General features: G+C 39.6%; 3 protein-coding genes across 5 annotated transcripts; 2 read left to right on the top strand and 1 right to left on the bottom strand.

The window, feature by feature from the left end:
- LOC8072260 (UDP-N-acetylglucosamine--dolichyl-phosphate N-acetylglucosaminephosphotransferase) lies at positions 1,410-6,751 on the top strand. The gene is made up of 11 exons (XM_002463288.2): positions 1,410-1,964; positions 3,068-3,155; positions 3,251-3,342; positions 3,447-3,565; positions 4,462-4,577; positions 4,655-4,782; positions 4,879-4,965; positions 5,363-5,423; positions 5,540-5,580; positions 5,672-5,792; positions 6,362-6,751. Exons 1-11 carry the CDS (start codon positions 1,612-1,614, stop codon positions 6,419-6,421), a joined length of 1,266 nt encoding a protein of 421 aa, XP_002463333.1. The 5' UTR covers positions 1,410-1,611; the 3' UTR covers positions 6,422-6,751.
- On the top strand, positions 7,713-14,002 carry LOC8073144 (protein ENHANCED DISEASE RESISTANCE 2). Of its 2 annotated transcripts, none has more exons than XM_021454904.1 (22): positions 7,713-8,149; positions 8,536-8,610; positions 9,019-9,072; positions 9,161-9,226; positions 9,631-9,728; positions 9,807-9,862; positions 9,953-10,069; positions 10,155-10,195; positions 10,295-10,395; positions 10,760-10,855; positions 10,948-11,012; positions 11,096-11,167; positions 11,283-11,438; positions 11,592-11,794; positions 11,906-11,945; positions 12,056-12,201; positions 12,289-12,390; positions 12,597-12,641; positions 12,719-12,859; positions 12,956-13,051; positions 13,324-13,425; positions 13,629-14,002. In XM_021454904.1, exons 1-22 carry the CDS (start codon positions 7,796-7,798, stop codon positions 13,800-13,802), a joined length of 2,400 nt encoding a protein of 799 aa, XP_021310579.1. In that variant the 5' UTR covers positions 7,713-7,795; the 3' UTR covers positions 13,803-14,002. The 2 variants fall into 2 exon arrangements, with proteins under 2 accessions (XP_021310579.1, XP_021310578.1); XM_021454903.1 differs by having other exon boundaries at positions 11,565-11,794.
- Positions 14,501-18,005, bottom strand: LOC8073143 (adenosine deaminase-like protein). 2 transcript variants are annotated; one of them, XM_002461115.2, is made up of 11 exons: positions 17,470-18,005; positions 16,537-16,610; positions 16,298-16,389; positions 16,146-16,205; positions 15,824-16,048; positions 15,652-15,728; positions 15,489-15,558; positions 15,249-15,362; positions 15,096-15,162; positions 14,905-15,009; positions 14,501-14,833 (listed from the first exon to the last, which is right to left on the bottom strand). In XM_002461115.2, exons 1-11 carry the CDS (start codon positions 17,589-17,591, stop codon positions 14,685-14,687), a joined length of 1,155 nt encoding a protein of 384 aa, XP_002461160.1. In that variant the 5' UTR covers positions 17,592-18,005; the 3' UTR covers positions 14,501-14,684. The 2 variants fall into 2 exon arrangements, with proteins under 2 accessions (XP_002461160.1, XP_021310580.1); XM_021454905.1 differs by having other exon boundaries at positions 16,537-16,626; positions 17,470-18,001.

Raw genomic sequence — 18,212 nt, 5'->3', positions numbered from 1 at the left:
GTTTTTATTCTTTTTTTCCTTCTCCCCCAGCGTAACGATTCGGGAAGCAGGCAGACGGTGTACCTAAACCTCTATAGTTTTCTTATTCTTAAGATTCTATATAAGAGATTTTGCATTGGGAACCTTAAAAAAAACTTCTATTTTTTTTCCTGTTCCACCACGTACCAGAGGCGGATTCCATGACCGACATGGACATGGCGGTACTACGGACGGACAGGCAGAAAATTTTAGGGGCAGACTGAAATTTTCACAATTTATTAGTAGGTATAGATTGTTACGAAGACTATTTTAAAATTTGCATAGCAAAATATAGACTCCAACAAATGTGCTATCTGGTTTTGCAAAATAGAAAGTTGGATGTTCCTTGATTTTCGTTGGCCATATATAACCAACCACTGACACTATCTGATTTTATAAAATAGCAAGACTGTTGTGGACTTCTTCATTTAGCCAATATCTTGAAGTTGCTCTTACAACTCTTCTTCAAACACTACTAATACTCTCTCTCTCTCTCTGGTTGTCTGGATCTCCAATTTCACAAACATAAACTTTTGTAAAAAAAATGTTTTCACATGATTGCTCCTAAAAAAACTTTGAACCATCCAACAAACTCCAAAGAGCTGATTTGGATCCATTTCAATTATAATAATTATATGTTAAAAAAACAAGCTTACGTTATGAGGTTGATTATTGTAATAAAAAACACCGGGTTGCAAAAACCATATATTCTACTTTGGCCCTACATTTTAGTGGTTATGAGTATTTTTTTCACTTAAACCAAAAATAATACACCACAATAACTAGCAATGCAAGCACTATGATCATTATAGATATAATCTAGATTATAATAATCACATTTATAATTTTGATTATACTAATAATCTACTTATGATCCTAGACCCTTAATGAGTAGTGAAACTGTCAATTTCTATTACCTTTCTAAATTGGACAGACTTTGACATAGTTTTTTCTATACTTAGTTGTCTATATTTCTTGTAATATCAGTGGGTTTGTTCGCCAGTTGCCAAGTTAAAACAAATTACAGGGTGCACTTGTTTCGTGCATATACATACTTATATAAATTTAAGTTGAAATCACTATTTTTACATTTCTATATAGATATATTTGTACCTCTTCTAGTTACAATATATAGCTTCAACAATGCACTTGTAAGTTCAAATCACATCTCCCAAATTTAAATTCTAAACGAGGTAATTTCTTTTTGAGGGGAATCTAAACGAGGTTCTGTTAAGAGCCCCTAACACCTTGGGACCAACGTGCCAGGAACACAAATTACAGAGCCGGCCCCACCTTACAGAGAGACACTTCACTGCTGCAAAGAAAGCTGGCCCAGCAGCCACACCTTCAGCTCCACGCAAGATCCCAACTTCTCAACACGACCCTCCGTATACTCCAGTGCCCGACGACCGAACACGTGACTCCAGCCAATGAGGGCGCACCACGTCACCCCGCCGCCACTCGTATAAAACCTCTTGACCTCACTGCCCGCCGCCGGCGACCATCAGACAGCAGCCCGCCACCGCAGGCCCCTGCCCGCGAGCAGCTAGCTCATCGAGAGCCAAGTCAGCAAGCCCCCGAACCGTCCCTCCCATGGCCGTCCGCCGCAGGCCCGCGGCGGCCGCTGCCGGGGACCCGCCTCCGCAGGCGCCACCGGCAGATGCGGCGGCGGCGGCGCCAGAGGAACCGGTCCTCCGGCCGCCGAACCTGCGCGTGGCCGCTGTGGCGGTGGTGATCTTCCTCGCGCCCTTCTCGTACCTCGCGTTCGTGCACTACCCGCTGGGCGCCGATCTGCAGCGATCCATCCTCAAATGCGGCGCCATGAGCCTCGTTGGCTTCTACGTCGCGCTCAAGCTAATCCCTGTCGCGGCCCGCTACCACCTCCGCCGCCGGATGTTCGGCTACGACATCAACAAGAAAGGCTTGCCCACGGGCCAAATCAAAGTGTGAGTGCGCAAGCACATTTACATGTCCTGTTGCAGATGCCATTGCTCCAGGAGTAGACTTAAAACTAGATTCTAGTGTTTGTCTTCAGGACAACACGTTTTGCTGGTTTATTGATGCAGCAGTGCTGTCAATATACTTGATCTCAGCTCGATTGAAGTCAATTGCATAGCTGCAGCCATGAGAATTGAATTTGTTCGGTTCCTCTGCATGGCTTGGAAATTGTTGTTCAAAAAGAGATTGCTAAGAAATGGTGCATAAGTTGGAAATTAGAGATTGCCTGCTCTTTGGATAATAGGGGTGGCTTAGGCTGCTTTCTTTGTAGTTGTTGCTTATGGACTCCCAACCAGCCAACCTACTTCAAGGGTTACAATTTAATAATTTGATTTTATCATCTTATGGAATTCAGTAATCTTTAGATGAAATTTATGTGCTTTAGAGAGTTCACCCCCTTTTTTTTAACTGAGTAAATAAATTCTAAAATAACTAGACCAAGCTCTGTTTAAACTTAATTGGATGCCTAGCTTCACTGACGTACCGAAGATGCAATATAATTACAATCTTGACCAAGTTTCACAATAATATCCCCTATTTTTTTTTTAACATTATATAAACTCTTAAATACACCAGCTGCATAGCCATGGGCTGCTAAAAGCCTTCCCTTTAGCTCACATACCTACATTTAGAGTTCATGCACAGCTTCATCTCCTTATGTGTATGCAAACCAAATTCTTTGTATCACTTAGCAAATGTCCTTGGTTTTCTTTATAACAGATATGTTTAGAAATATTTAAAAAATTTTCTTGAAGAAGCATGATGCCTTGTTATGTTTTTCCCCCAATGATGATGTCGCATGCTAGTACATATATAAGGTTGTGATAAACTCAGTAGGAGACACTTTTGACAAGCTCTTGAAGGTGTAGCATTAGTATTTTAGATAACTGTGTAGGAATTCATATTTAACAACTGAACACACAATGTTATAAGTTTAAAGAATACCACTGTATGCACCATTCAATCAAAATCTTTAGCAGGGTCTGGTCTGACCTATAGGTATAGTCATGTTAAAGGCCATTCTTGTTTGTCTAAACTTTTTTTTTTGCAGGCCTGAGGCACTAGGTCTTGTTGTGGGGATTGTCTACTTGGTCATTGCTATTATATTTCAGCAGTTTCACTATGCCCCAGACTCCATTGTATGCCGTGACTAGCAGTATTTTTTTGACATTTACAGACTGTCTTATGTCCTGAAACATATTTCACAGTGGTTTTTGGTGTCTTCTTGTTGCAGTGGCTTGTTGAATATAATGCAGCATTGACATCAGTCTGCTTTATGATTCTTCTTGGATTTGTTGATGATGTTCTTGATGTTCCATGGAGAGTGTATGTTGCTCGTCAGACTGTCTTTCTGTTCACTTAAATAGTGATGTGCTACCACTGTTGTGTTGCTGATAAATTGATTTTTGAAATGTCCTGCATTGAAACAGGAAACTGGCGTTGCCAACTTTTGCAGCACTCCCATTGCTGATGGCATATGCTGGTGGCACTTCCATTATCATTCCAAAGCCTTTAACTCCTTATGTTGGACTAACAGTTTTGGAGCTAGGTATGTGTATCCGCTTAAAGCAGGTTGAAAGTGTATATTTACTATTTGGTGGTTGCAGCACTTGTGTTTGTTTTTTTGCTGTTATACAACCAGGAGACAATTATAGAAATCCACAGGCATAGCAGAACTTGCTGTGAAATCCTTAGCGTTTGTTAGTCCTAAACTCTTGATTATAACTCATAAAATAGAATGTGTTTGTCAGTGTCTATGTTCTTCAACACCATATTTTATCTACTATAGTGTCTATCAAGTCTTGCCTGCTGATACTGTTTTATTTTGTTCCTCACTTTTGTGGCCTAGGTTCCCTGTAAGTCTTTGATCTTTAGCTTTTTTCCATTGTCCAAATTCCTCCACTTTGGATCTTTGTCCAAATGTGCCACTCCTTTCTGGAAAACTGAAAAAGGTTTTTTGTGGGATAGTCTTACATTATGCGGTCTTTTGGAGATTATGCAGTCTTTTGGAGATTTGTGGAACTTTAGAAGTTGACTTTACTAAATCATCAGGATCACAGATTCATATGCTTACCATCTCCTGCAACTCTGTCACTTGTATTTTTAAGAGACTCACAACCTGTTTGTTCACATTTTGATAGAATCTGATATTTGGATTGACTGAGCATGGTACTTCTGTAATAGTGTAGTGTTTTGCTTTATCACTGGCGACAATGCTTCATGCTTGGTGTGTGGATGTTGATTGGTAGGCATACTAGATAATAATCTGTCTCCAGTGTTTGTTTTCATGAACTATTTATAAAAAATTCCTCAACTGCATGATTACTTATGTGTGTTTGCTTGTGAAGCCTATTTCCAATTTCTCCTCTGTTGCTGAACCCTGTTTCTGATTCTATAATCAGAAGCTATTCTATACACTGATCTTTTGTTTCCTTTGGCATGCAGGTTTATTTTACAAGCTATTCATGCTCTTGTTAGCAGTCTTTTGTACAAACTCGATAAATATACACGCTGGTTTAAATGGACTTGAAGTTGGGCAGACAGTTGTTATATCTGCTGCGGTATAAACAAAATATATTCCTTTTGTACATGAATTCTGCATACCACTCATGTCCTGATGGCGTGTGGCCTTTTCCAGGTTTTGATACATAATGTAATGCGCATAGCATCTTCTACAGACATTGAAACTCAGCAAGCTCATGAATTCTCTATTTATCTTGTCTTGCCTTTCCTAACCATTTCATTAGCTTTGCTAGCTTTTAACTGGTAAGGATCTTGAGAAACACACTAGATCTGTTTAAATCGTAGTTTTGTTTGTCTCTTTTTTTTTCTTTGGAGAAAATCATGACATTTATGCATCAGGTACCCTTCAATTGTTTTTGTTGGTGATACCTACACATATTTTGCTGGAATGGCTTTGGCTGTGATAGGAATTTTGGGGCATTTCAGGTAAACATCTTTAATTGTTTCCTACAGATTTCACTAGTACTTTATTATTATTTATCAGTCAAGAATACTCAGCCAGCATGATCTATGTTGTCAATTGTTTTCTTGTTCGGTGCATGAAAACATTTTTCTTTTCTGTATTTTCATTATTTTACTGCATCTACATTTTTTTGTGTTGCATTTTTTCCATTTTTTGTCACCAACTTCATAGGGCAGATATGTGTCAGGGTGGAAAAGTTATCTTCGTGTGAGCCCAAACTTGTGCCATCGACACTGTTTATGCTCACCCACTTGACATCTGTAGCATTACTGTGCTAGATTTACATACTGACATGCAGTTCATTTACCTATTAACATTTGTAATAACTGAATCTGATCAATGACCGTTTTGAGTTTGCAGCGAGACGTTATTGCTCTTCTTTTTACCTCAAGTTCTAAATTTCTTGTGTTCAGTCCCACAGGTCAGGAGAAATAATTTTCATTTAGTTTCTTTATTTTGACTGAGATATGAGTGTTTTGTAGCTGAGTAGCTACTTGATATGCTTAAACTTCAGAATTACGTCTTTGTTTCCTGCAGCTCTTTCACTTTGTTCCTTGCCCAAGACATAGGTTGCCGAGGTACTTTTCTGTTGCTTTGACCTAGAACCATGAAGAGAACTTATTACGCATGAGTTCTTATGGAGTTTCTAAAATGTGCTTCCATCCACAGGTTTGATCCTGAAACTGGTCTTTTGACTGGTACGAAAGATGGGAATCTGGTTAATATATTCCTTAGGTTATTTGGAAAGTGTTCAGAGAAGGTCCTTTGCATAAGGCTCCTTATTTTTCAGGTAGACTTGAAATGCACTCTTGCTGCAGACTACTATTGTACTTGGTTGCAAACTTGTTTCTTGACTTCTGAAAATCTCGTGAACTGGCTCTGTTTTTATTATTTGGTTATGCTGCAAAGAAGTCATAATTATTCACATTTGCAAAAATTCTTATTCTAAACAGGAGATAAGCTCTTTTCTAACAGCTAGAGAATAGAGGACGGAACTATGTTAATTAGATGCTTATGTTGAACTAGGTAAAAGATTCATCAGTTAAATCTTAACTCAGACCTGGCATTAACAACCCTATCAGAGTCCACATCAATGTAAATCAGCAGAGTTGTCTGATACATTGCATGACAATAGGTATTGTGCATGCTATCATATGCACCAAATTAAGCATGCAATATGTCAAGGTTTTATGTCAGTATACATCTGCATCATGGATGCTTTGAACAAGCCGGTTCAGGGAAGCAACTGCTATGTGTCACAACTTGATATATCTGCATTGTGATGTACAACGCGTGAGTGCATTGTGTTTGCATTTCGTTTGGGGATCAATCATAACCCCTCGTCTTCATGTGTGACAGGCTCTATGCTGCGTATTCTGCTTCTGGCTAAGGTACATGCTTACCGGATGGTACAAGTGATCTCCTGGGAACGGCTTTCCAGCTCGTTGGAAAAAGCCAGTTGCATCTGATGGCTGTTATTTTCCTCGACATACTTGTAGACTAACCACCCAAAATTTCCAGTAGTATTCACGCAGTAGGTTTTGGATTCGTTTTCTGTACTTGTGCTAACTAACAGTTTCCAAATTTTTGTAACTATATGTAAAATTTGGCTTCAAGGAAGTTTGCTGCACACCTGAACTCGCTACTATGTATACTTACCAAGAGCCTGATTCTTGCCTGATATCATGTTTGGTTTAAGGAGTGGGACGATGGAATTGGAAGGAGTTGAATGTACCGTTGGTGCTTAAATTTTTCTTGGGTTCTTATTTGGGTCCATAAACTCTAGGTCCACTCATGGATCTAGATAATCACTCTGAACACCTAGATGAGAATACGTTAAAAGTATAACTTTGATAGTTAAAAGGGACCTATATGATAATTTGAGAAAAGTTTAGAAACATACGGTGAATTTTTACTCAATTAGAAATTTACTAATTAAGAGGGGACTTTTTTTTGTTGTTTGGCCTGAACAGAAAACGGTTTAATGTGATGGAAAATGGTGTTTTTTTTCATTAAAAGGATCAATATGGATTGATATATGCTTCCATGAATTACTAGTATGCTAGATAAGTACGATGACATCATTGATCATGCTAAGCACAATGGTTATGTATTCTTATTTCGGTCCATAAACTCTAATCATTTGAGAGTACAGAGAACTAGATGAGAATACGAGAAAAGTTGAGGGTCCCTTTGAAACACAGGATTCTATAAGAATTTTATAGGAATTAATTTATTCTTTTTTTTTAAAAAAAACCATAGAAACAGGAAAAAAAAACCCAGGTTCCAAAGGGTAGGGGGGCTGATAGTTTAAAAGAGACCTATATGAGAATTCGAGAAAAGGTCAGAAACATAAGGTGAATTTTACCCAATTAGAAATTTATAAGAATTCGAGAAAAGTTCAGAAACACACGGTGAATTTTACCCAATTAGAAATTTACTATGTAACTCTAGTATATGCCTTTTTTTTGTTTGGCCTTATTACGAAATGGATTAATAATGTGATGGAAAATGGTGCCCTCTTTTAACAAAAAAAATCAATATGGATTGATATATGCCACCATGAATGACTACTATCCATCCAAGATAAGTAGGGTGACATCGTTGATCGATCATGCTAAACACAATGGGTTAGCCTAGCCCATTAACTGCTACTATCTTTAGAAGCTTAATCAATGTCAAATACGGGAGGCCACTGCGCTTCTCCCGCCCCGCCACCCTTCCAACCGCTCCCTCCCCTTCCTCCCTCTCCACGCCGATCGCGAGGCCAGAGCGTCGCGCGCCAAGGGGAAGATGCTGAGCTCGCTGAGCTCATCGGCGTCGAGGCGGGAGGCCACGGCGGCAAGGGCGACCAGGAGCGGCGAGCTCCCCAAGTCGGCCGCCATCTCCTGGAAGGACGTCGCGGCCACCGCCAAGAACGGCGAGCTGTCCAAGGCGGTGGGTGGCGCCGAGCTCTCCAAGGCGGTGGGTGGCGCCGAGCTCTCCAAGGCGGTGGCCGCCGTCAGGGAGGCCGCGGCCGTGCACCACGAGGGATGGATGGTGCGCTACGGCCGCCGGAAGATCGGCAGGTCCTTCTTCCACACGCGCTACTTCGTGCTCGAGAGCAGGCTGCTCGCCTACTACAAGAAGAAGCCCAAGGACAACATGGTACCTACTGCATGTCCTGCCCCATTGGCCATTTCCGTAGTTGCTAGGATTTGTTCTTACAGGAGCGCCTCCAACCTCTGAACGGTTCGGTCGGTTTTATTTGGGTGTCCAATTAATGTGGGTTACCTACGAATACAATCTGGCAGAGCATCATTGGGTGCTCCTTGTTGCAAACATGGGAGACTGCTATTATAGGATCCAAAACAAAGTGGTGATTCACTAAGCATGATGATTGTGTTTCCAATGTTGCAACTAGTCATGTTTCAAAAATCTCCCAATTATTAGTCAACATTAAGTTTGTTTCTAAAAAAAGCCTTTAGTTATCGGCATTCTTGCTATTAAAAAATATTTGATAACTTTGGTGGAATCTGTCAATGTGCATCCAGGTGCCCCTCAAGTCGCTGCTGATAGACGGGAATTGCAGGGTGGAGGATAGGGGACTCAAAAATCATCATGGGCAAGTGAGTTTGCCCTCCAGTTTTGTTTACTAACTTGAATTGTGAATGTTATGTGGTCAGTAATCTTCATGTGTACTGCATTCTGCTACAAGAAGCTTGGTACATGCCAATTTGTTCCCTTCCTTTTTCTTCCTAAAAAAAAGAAATAAACGTATAATGTCTGAGATCATCTTCATGTATGGCAAACTGATTGTGAGAAAAGGGCTCACGACCATCTCAACTAGTATATAATGCACCTCGCTAAGTACATGCGGATCGATGTATAGGATGAAACAACAACCAAGCACTTTAAAACTATATAATGCACCTCACTAAGTGTTCCATGGTATGTGATTTTTCTACTTTCCTTGGCAATCACAGCTGAATTTTCCTATGGTTATTCTCATCCTTCCCATGGGTTCTTTTTTTCAGATGATTTATGTTCTCTGTGTTTATAACCAGAAAGAGAAGGATCATCAAATCACGGTTAGCTGAAGTACCTTCAATCATTAAACAGAACCACAATCCTCTGTGATTTATCTAGCTTCAAGTGACAAGTAAACTCAATTCACAGATGGGTGCACATGATATTGAAGATGCATTGGCCTGGAAAAAGAAAATAGAGCTCCTCATTGATCAGGTGTAGTAAGTCTCTATTTCAGCCCATTTTTACAGCTATGGAACAATTGCTACAAGCATGTCTTGAGAAAGCTTGGCTTTCATGTCTTTCTCCGTATATTATTTAGGTTGGTTAACAAGTTGATGATTGCGTATTACTTTGGTAATTAAGTACTAGGCAGTAATATTTCACAGTAAATCACAGTGCTAGAATGTGATATGAGCTTCTTAGATCCCATAGCTCACTGCGTCAAAAGTACTTGACCTGTTGGTCACTGTCTTCAGAAAACTCGCAACTTAATTAATCTAAATAGCTATTGAATCAGATGCTAGACAACACTATATCTTAAATCTTTTTGCATGAACATTGCAAAATCAAGGACACATTTTACATGCTATAATGCAGAACGTTTTTTTTTCTTTCAGCAACCAGACTCTGCAGCTAAAACCCATAAGGCATTTGCTACAATGGACTTTGACATGGAACTTGGAGGACAATTCTCCTTGTCAGACCATGACAGTGCGTAAGTGACATTACATGTCTTCGAATATATTATGTAAGGCATTTTACTGAATTGGCTACAAACTTATTATTAATGCAGAGCTGAAGACGAAGAGGAACGGCCTACTTTAGTTCGCAGGACAACTATAGGGAATGGTAAGAAGTCATTCTAACTGATCTTTGTGAAGTTGTGTGCTGATTTGTAGCATTTGTGTTCATAATTCACCATATCATTTCTGTTGTTAGGTCCTCCCGCTTCAATACATGATTGGACCAAAGATGCTGACTTTGGTATGTCGAGTCAGAATGACCCCACTCAACTCTATTCTAAGAAGAATTGGCGACTACTTCGATGCCAAAATGGCAAGTCTGTGTTTCTTTCCTTAGGTGTTAATCGTTCCTTAGAGGATGTTTGAACTTGTGATTGCTTACCGATTTGCATTGGCAGGGTTGCGCATTTATGAAGAACTTCTGGAAGTTGAATACCTTGTATGTTCCAATTGTAGTGCCTTTTCTTCTCCAAAATAAACCTGGCTACAACCTGGAAACTCTAAAGCTGATGACAACATGCTACTGCATGCCATGTAGGCAAGAAGCTGTAGCCGAGCTATGAGGGCTGTTGGTGTAGTGGAAGCCACATGTGAAGCCATTTTTGGGCTGATGATGAGCATGGATGCAACAAGATACGAGTAAGCAACTGGTCCTTTCACTTAGTGGTATCCCCAATACAAATATCCCCTATTTGAAATTGTAAGGCCTATTTCTTAGTGACAAGCCTTTGACCAACAAGTACTCTATTAGTATATAATTTCAGTGACACAAATTTGACGTCATTAGTTTATATTTAAACACAATTACTTACGTTTATAGTGTGTGTATTTGTAAGTGGTCTTTCCCTTTTCTGAAACGTAGTCTTTTCCTTTATTTTTCTTCTTAATATAATGCAATGTAACATAGGCACACAACTCTCCTGCATGTCCAAGAAAAAAATGCCTAAAAGAAACTGAAGGGAGTGTTTAATATCAACCTTGTTGATCTTTCTTTACTATTTAGGTGGGACTGTAGCTTTCGCCAGGGTAGTTTAGTTGAAGAGGTTGATGGTCACACTGCAGTACTATATCATAGGTTGCAATTGCATTGGTGTTCAAGGTAACTACAATTCTCATATATTGACAAGTTCTTGTCATAATCTTTTGCTTCTGATTATTCTAAATGTAACTTCCATCTACGTGAACATGCAGGTTGATTTGGCCTCGGGATCTGTGTTATGTTAGGTATTGGCGACGTAATGACGATGGAAGTTATGGTAAATTGTTGAGCTATAATCATTCAAGCCCCCTTTACTCTCTTTAGTATCTTCTTTCTGACAATGTGTGTTTACACATGCAGTTGTGTTATTTCGTTCTACAGAACATCCAAACTGCAACCGTCAACGAGGATTTGTAAGGGCTTTTATTGAAAGTAATTTTCTCGGACCCATAATAAGTCCTGCATCTACCTTTACTAGCCACTCCATGTATAAACAAAATTGTCTAACTTCTACTCTTTTGTTTTCCTGAAATTTCTAAAAATTCAGGTGGAGGATTCAAGATTTGTCCTCTTAAGTCTCGCAATGGAAGACCCCGGACACAGGTTCAACACCTTATGCAGATTGACCTGAAGGGATGGTTCTTGAATTACTCTACTTCCTTTCAGTATCATTCTTTGCTGCAGATACTGAACTGTGTTGCCGGTACTATTTTTCTTATGACATAACCAGTATGAAAAGCGAATGAAATTTGTTAAACTGACCACTCAGCCTTGTTGTCTCACCAATTTATTTCTGGTCCTTATGGCTCTAATCTACACTTACTACCAGGGCTGCGTGAATATTTTTCCCAAACAGATGATATCCATATAACTCCAAGGATTCCTGCAATGGAGAGCATGGCTGATGTGAATACAGCACAAAAGGATGAGAAGCTTACCGAAATTGACTCCAATACTAAACCAACAGATCAAGAACATTTAGAAAATAAAAACATGGGAACGATTGATGAAGAATCGGATGACGACGAGGAGTATCAGGTTCCTGAAGCTGATATAGAGGTGCAAATATCCTAGACCAAACAGCGAACAAAAACATCGTGAATTCATAACTTACTACAAATTTTGCATGTTTCCTCACTTGACTAAACCTTGATCCAAACCAATGTACAGGAAAGCCCTAAAAAATCTGACAATGAAGCTAAACAAACGGGTTTGTTTCCCTTTTCTATTCTATATTCCTGTATTCTAATATCTGTTGTCATCAAGTTCTAGGGAAGCTTTCTCTTTTTCTGTAACAGCGGTACTTTTTCAATATGACAGATGAGCCTCCAGAAAAAATTGATTTATCTTGCTTTTCTGGAATCCTTCATCATGATCCTGATGAGAAAAGTCGCAATTGTTGGACAGTACCTGATAGCAAGCTTTTTAAAGTTCGTAGCAAGAATTTTCCAAATGACAAATCAAAGGTCTGAATCTTCTAGTATGTATTTTATTGCTTGTGAAGCATGTTGGATAATATAAAGAATCTTAACACACTAATATCCAAGTTACAGATACCTGCTGCAAGTTATCTAATGGAGCTTGCAGCCATTGATTGGTATAAGGACACCAAGCGTATGGATAATGTTGGCAGGCAAAAAAATTGTGTTGCTCAGGTAACCAAAACACTAGCCTAATTGCTTCCATTATTCCTATATTGCAGCTGTTATTTGTTTAACTTTAAATTTTCACTATTTCAATATAATCATGATTCAGCTACAACATAATGGTAGATGACGTTGCTTTTTATCAAGGAGCTAGGACCCACAAAAAGAAAAATTTGACCTTTTATTCATGCCTCTTTCTTTTACTTCTATTATAGATTGCTGCTGAGAAAGGGATGCATACATTTATTGTCAACTTACAGGTAAGTCACTATTCCATAAAACTGTTTTGAACCTTTATCCATCCATTTGATTTTTTGGTGAATTTATCCTCTTGTAGATTCCCGGATCAACTCACTATAGCATGGTCATGTATTTCGTCACAAGTTCCTTAAAAAAGGGATCATTACTACAGCGCTTCTTTGATGGCGATGATGACTTCCGCAACAGCAGACTGAAGCTCATACCATCTGTTCCAAAGGTATTTTTTCATCCAATATCTATGTACGGTGTTACAACAGTTTTGTGTCCTTCACTTCACTTTGACTTAAAAAAAGGGAAAAAAATAAAACTTCAGGGCTCTTGGATAGTGCGGCAGAGTGTTGGCAGCTCCCCTTGTTTGTTGGGAAAGGCATTGGATTGTAGCTATGTACGAACTCCTAGGTATTTGGAGGTGAGGCCAATAATGTTGTGCTTCAAATATTTCTAACACATCCCTTGTGATTTCATCCTTGTCTTGTGTAAAAAAAGATTTATCCTGAGAAGTTGAGATGATATTTTTTGGCTAATACAATTTGACTGGTTAATACAATTAGTGTCAGATATAGAAATAAAAATAATGTCTAACTCTGCTGTACGCATGGCTTGTCCATGTTCAAGAATGAAAAATGCAAAAAATGTCATTTGTGAATAAGGGAATGCATTTGAGCCTGTAGTGTTTTGCAGGTGGACGTTGACATTGGTTCTTCTGCAGTAGCAAACGGAGTTTTGGGCTTGGTGTTTGGTGTTGTCACAACATTAGTAGTTGACATGGCTTTCCTAATACAGGTTGGTGTCTCTTTACTACATGGATGGACTCTGTTTTTAAGTGACCTTGATGGTTTTGTTTTCACTAGACTGTGAATGCAATTCACTCCCTTTTTAAGTATACTCTAGCTGGGATAAAAAAAAACTACCAACATCCCGTGATGTTTTTCCTGTTCACGTCCTCACTTTTGGCTGTTATCATGCTATTACTTGTGTACTTTCAGGCAAACACATATGAGGAGCTTCCAGAGCAAGTTATAGGCGCAGCTCGGCTATCTAATGTGGAACCGGCTACAGCAGTAGTTCCTGATCTTGAAAATAACAGTGACAGCAACAAAAATAACAACAGTAACGACGCTACCTCCTCTGAGGATGATTCGTCAAAGAAGACCAATTGATTCAGCCTTTCTTTAAAGATTTCGATGAGCGCCGCAGGTTGTCTAGTTCTTTTTTCTCCTTTTAAGCTCTGTGTTGTGCACGAATCTTCACGGGCTTGCATCATAGTTGCAGTCTGGTTGATCTCTGTGGGCGCCTACAATTGAGCCCAGAACTTCAGATATGATCTTCCATGATCTTTTATTTCCTTTTCGTTGCAGTCCGCTCTTACCCTTCACATCAATTTGTGGAGGCGATTCAAAGTGTACATGCTAGCAGAGTTACTGTAGATAGTGCTATCTGATGAACACGTTCAACTGTCTAACTAATCATCTGAGTTATAGTGCTTTGTGTGAGTAACCAACACATGAAGGTGCTGTGCTTAGCTTACTGCTTAGATATATCAACAAATCAGCGGAGTTCTCATAATGAAGAAAATGGGGGCACTATAGGCATAGCTCTGTAAAAATGGGTAAATAAATAGTAAAATGATGATCAATGGTTCTGCAAAGACGTCAGGAGGCATGCTCAATTTGTGGCCATGGCATGACCAAAATCAAGAAGAGGAAGCAAGAATAGTTTTTGAGTGCGATACAAAAGGAGCAAGAAATGTTCAAATCTAATTCGGCCCCTTAGCCCATGTAGTTTGATGTATAAGTGGGCCGGCCCATCGAAGTTTGCTTCTATCTAGTCTATCTAGCAAAGAACAAAGAAATGTATGTAAAGTTTACGTTAATAATCATCATTACTATGATTCTTCTAATAAGATGTTGAAAAAGGGTATATCACATTCATATTCATAGGTGCATAAACGAGAAGTTACACAACCAGTACATTTCTTTGCACCATATATATAAATCATACAATTGGGTTTATACATACTGATCTAATAACGGGCACACGCATTAGTTCGGTGCAGCAAGTTCATCCCACACGAGCAGTCTCTTTTCAGCATGCTTGAACCCCTCCTTCAGAGACTTCTTCACCACATCATCAGCAAAAACAAACTGCACTGCATCCTGGGCTAGCTGAAACAGCTCGGACTTGCTGAGACCTACCAAAGAATACATGCCAGTCAGTTCCGAATGAGAAACGAAGATCCTTATTTGCAAGTAGAGGACATACCGAAAGTCGTTGCAACGAGGTAATACTCATTTGAGAGGCTTGTTGAGAACAGTCCAGAATCATCTGTGCACAGGGACAGAGGGTGCTTTGCATTGTAGAGGTCAGCTGCACAAATTCAGTATGGGAAAAATTTAGTGCTGAGAAGATGATGATTCTTGATATGAACTTTTGAGTTAAGTTTAGGAACCAACCAAAGTGATGAAGCTCTAGGGAAGGAGCACCTCCTGTCATAACATTTGAAGTTAAACATATCTCAACCTGCATTTTGTCTTTTGAGTTAAGCAAATATTTACAAGTCACACCTAATTGACCATTAGATATGTAATGGATAAAAGTAAGTTTACCGGAATCATAAGAGACTTGAGCTTCTCCCATTCTACATCATTCAGACAGCATACATGACCCAGCCTCTGAGGGCAGAAGTCCAGCACTGCTTGGATTTCCTTCCGGTTTGCTACCTATTGTCACTAAGCTTAACTTTGTTGGTCAAATAGTATAGGGCAAGATTTACAAATGTTGCTGCAACCAAATAAAGATCTAGAAGGAAAGAGTGGTTTGGAAGTTGATGGCATGTATTCTCAGACCTCTCCACAGTGAATTGTAATGGGGATTCCCAGATTTTTAGCATGTTGTAGGGCAGGCAAGTATGTTTCCCTACATAAAATGTTGCAAATGCCAAGGAATATAAGCACATAGATATTTAGCATGTTTCCACCTAGTTTTGAGCTAGATGAAAGATGCTTTTACCATTCCCCCACAACTGGATTGCCAGAAAGATCAATGCCTATGACACCTTGGTCCTTCATCTCCATAGCTAAATTAACCTGACCAAGGAAAACAAATGATTTGTGCAGATTCTCAATAGGTGCCCACCTGTATTAGTTCATAATATTGGTTGGTGTGAAAATTATTAACATACGGTATCCAATGCAGCCGAAGCTGTTTCGCGACGATCAATACTAAGGAGAAGCCTAACATATATCTTCTTTTTCTTTGCGTCACCATCCAACAGCTTAGAATTTAATGTTTCATTGGTTCTGAAATTAGAATCAAATAATGCAACATCAACAGCTTCAACTTCTTTCAGACCTTTAATAACAGCATCCATGTAAGACCTCTTGGTCATCCCCTTTGCTTCATTGTTCTGGACGATATGTGAGCAAAAGAAAAATAAAAAACCAGTCACAATATTGTCATGTTGCTTAGAAAATTGCACAAAATAACAAAACAAATAGTAGCACCTTAGGTGTTGTTCTTATTTCCAAATACACAACATTCTCTGCAGCAAAATCTTCCACAACCTGTTAATTTTGCCTGGGTTAATTTACTAAGCTAATTGAGTGTACAGAAGTATATTAAAAAAATGCAACCTTCTAATTCTAATGGCAGATACCTCCTTAGCGATCCTTGTTACTGTATCATGGTCAGTTGTAAGTATATGAAACAGATCAAAAAGCTTGAAACACTCTGGAAGAGACCTATCACCTGTTTAACATAAAGACACAGTTTAGAAGCCTCATATATATTGCAATAGTAAAGCAAAAGTACCAAGAATCCATATAATAGTTTTGGTACAATTTATATTAGTAATAACTGTATTAGAAAACAATTTCAAGGGAATCGGACACTAACTTTTCATGATCACATCCTTAACATCTTCAAAGACAATGACTCCTTTGTCACAACCTAGCTGTTTTGCAAGTTCTCTGTTCAAATTTATCACTAGAAAGGTCAAGTTTCTATGTTAATAATGATAATATGATATCCAGGCAGGAGAGAACATTGGTAAAACTTTAATATGATAAGCGGACGAATAGGTGTTTTACATGATAAGTAAGCTGTTTAGTCGAAATATAGATAGCTAGAGCCTAGAATTACATATTAAAAAAAAAAGGACTAACCTGTGAACTAGCATTGCACTCACTAAAGGATCTGAACATTTTGTATATATATAAAAAAGGAAACAGAACATCTCTGTAAACATATACTGTCCTAGTTGAACTAGCCAATCAAATAACACATTTATTGACCGGAACGATAGACTTCAAGACCTATCTTCAATTATCTCATACAAGTAATAAGGTCATTTTCCAGAAGGTCAAGTCATCTGTGATCTGTGAACTAAAAGGCTGCATCAGAAATTTTCTTTTGTCAAAACAGGCAAAGATTCTCACCTACATGAGCAGTCAGCTAATATAATCTAATGATAATGAGTCCATATGACTGCACACTGCTACTGTGTATGCCCTGCTTCCTAAAAAGCTACAATGCCTACAATCTCACAGTTTGCAAGCAAATCATATTTGCTTGCTGGTAAACAAGATCAGATTCGAGCCACCAATTTCCTAGCAAGCTCCTCTCCCAAACTTTGTCACAAAGTCATGGAACAGACTACAGATGTTGCCCAAGGATTGGCTGAAGTCATGGATTGGCGCTGCTCTAGCATCGAATCAAGAACCCAGAGGAGGTAAGCTACCCCTACCGAAGGGGTAAAAGTCAAGAACCGGTGGGAGGAGAGGGATGAGATGAGAGGGGAGATGGGTGGGGGCGGAGCGGAGCACTGACAGGAGGGTGGAGTTGCGGACGGAGCCGTTGAGGTGGGCGTGGAGCTCCACCTTGGGAAGAGCGACGCACCACTCCCTCATCTCCTCGACCGCCGTCGCCTTCCTCTCAGTCTCAGTGTCCATGGCGGCGGCCTCTACTCTTGCTTCGCCCTGTGCCCTATGATTGCTCTTGCTTGTTCAGTTTGCTGAAGACCGCCTTCGGTTCAGTCAGTGCCAGGGGCTTAGCACTATCGATGGCTGTGTTTTTGAATAGAAATCGATCCAAATCGTTGTACCAGTTTGAATATGAGCTGATGAATTGTTTGCAGTTTGAATATGAGCTGATGAATTGTTTGTGAATACTGCTAGGCCCGTCTCACCCTTGAAGACATCACGGCAGAACAGCTTTGGAAGAGAAGAATTTTGACCCCTTTGTGTGTGTGTGTGTGTGTGTGCAGTCACACTCGTTCTAGCTTTTCAAGCGAAGAAATTTGACTGAAATTGAACGAGGCTCGGTTTGCATTTTGACCAAAACAGTCGTTACAAATTTGAACTGAATCCATAGCATTGAATATCATGATTCCAGATACTCATACTCCTCGGTGGCACGCCGGGAAGAAGTATCTGCCTGCACGTCACTGTATGCTGAAGATGACGTGGTCTTCATGGAACCACATGAGTTCAATAATGTTTTGAAGAAGGCGCATCGCCCCTCTCCAGAAGTATTCACAAATGCTCGATGCCTGCCCGTTTCACGTGCTAAAG

This window comes from Sorghum bicolor, chromosome 2 (assembly GCF_000003195.3).
Source record: "Sorghum bicolor cultivar BTx623 chromosome 2, Sorghum_bicolor_NCBIv3, whole genome shotgun sequence".
Taxonomy (NCBI): domain Eukaryota; kingdom Viridiplantae; phylum Streptophyta; class Magnoliopsida; order Poales; family Poaceae; genus Sorghum; species Sorghum bicolor.
The sequence above is the reverse complement of the archived record's forward strand: the minus strand, read 5'-3'. Positions and strand labels throughout refer to the sequence as shown.

Bases quoted from the DNA above. Each gene is read 5' to 3' on its own strand.
- LOC8073144 (XM_021454903.1), top strand. From the start codon at position 7,796: ATGCTGAGCTCGCTGAGCTCATCGGCGTCGAGGCGGGAGGCCACGGCG. The intron at 8,611-9,018 runs GTGAGTTTGCCC...TCTTTTTTTCAG, and splicing joins TCAAAAATCATCATGGGCAA to ATGATTTATGTTCTCTGTGT. The intron at 11,168-11,282 runs GTAATTTTCTCG...CTAAAAATTCAG, and splicing joins TGTAAGGGCTTTTATTGAAA to GTGGAGGATTCAAGATTTGT.
- LOC8073143 (XM_002461115.2), bottom strand. From the start codon at position 17,591: ATGGACACTGAGACTGAGAGGAAGGCGACGGCGGTCGAGGAGATGAGG. The intron at 16,390-16,536 runs GTTAGTGTCCGA...TATGTTAAACAG, and splicing joins TAAGGATGTGATCATGAAAA to GTGATAGGTCTCTTCCAGAG. The intron at 15,729-15,823 runs GTATGTTAATAA...TTCCTTGGTCAG, and splicing joins CTTCGGCTGCATTGGATACC to GTTAATTTAGCTATGGAGAT.
- LOC8072260 (XM_002463288.2), top strand. From the start codon at position 1,612: ATGGCCGTCCGCCGCAGGCCCGCGGCGGCCGCTGCCGGGGACCCGCCT. The intron at 4,783-4,878 runs GTAAGGATCTTG...TTTATGCATCAG, and splicing joins GCTTTGCTAGCTTTTAACTG to GTACCCTTCAATTGTTTTTG. The intron at 5,793-6,361 runs GTAGACTTGAAA...CATGTGTGACAG, and splicing joins TAAGGCTCCTTATTTTTCAG to GCTCTATGCTGCGTATTCTG.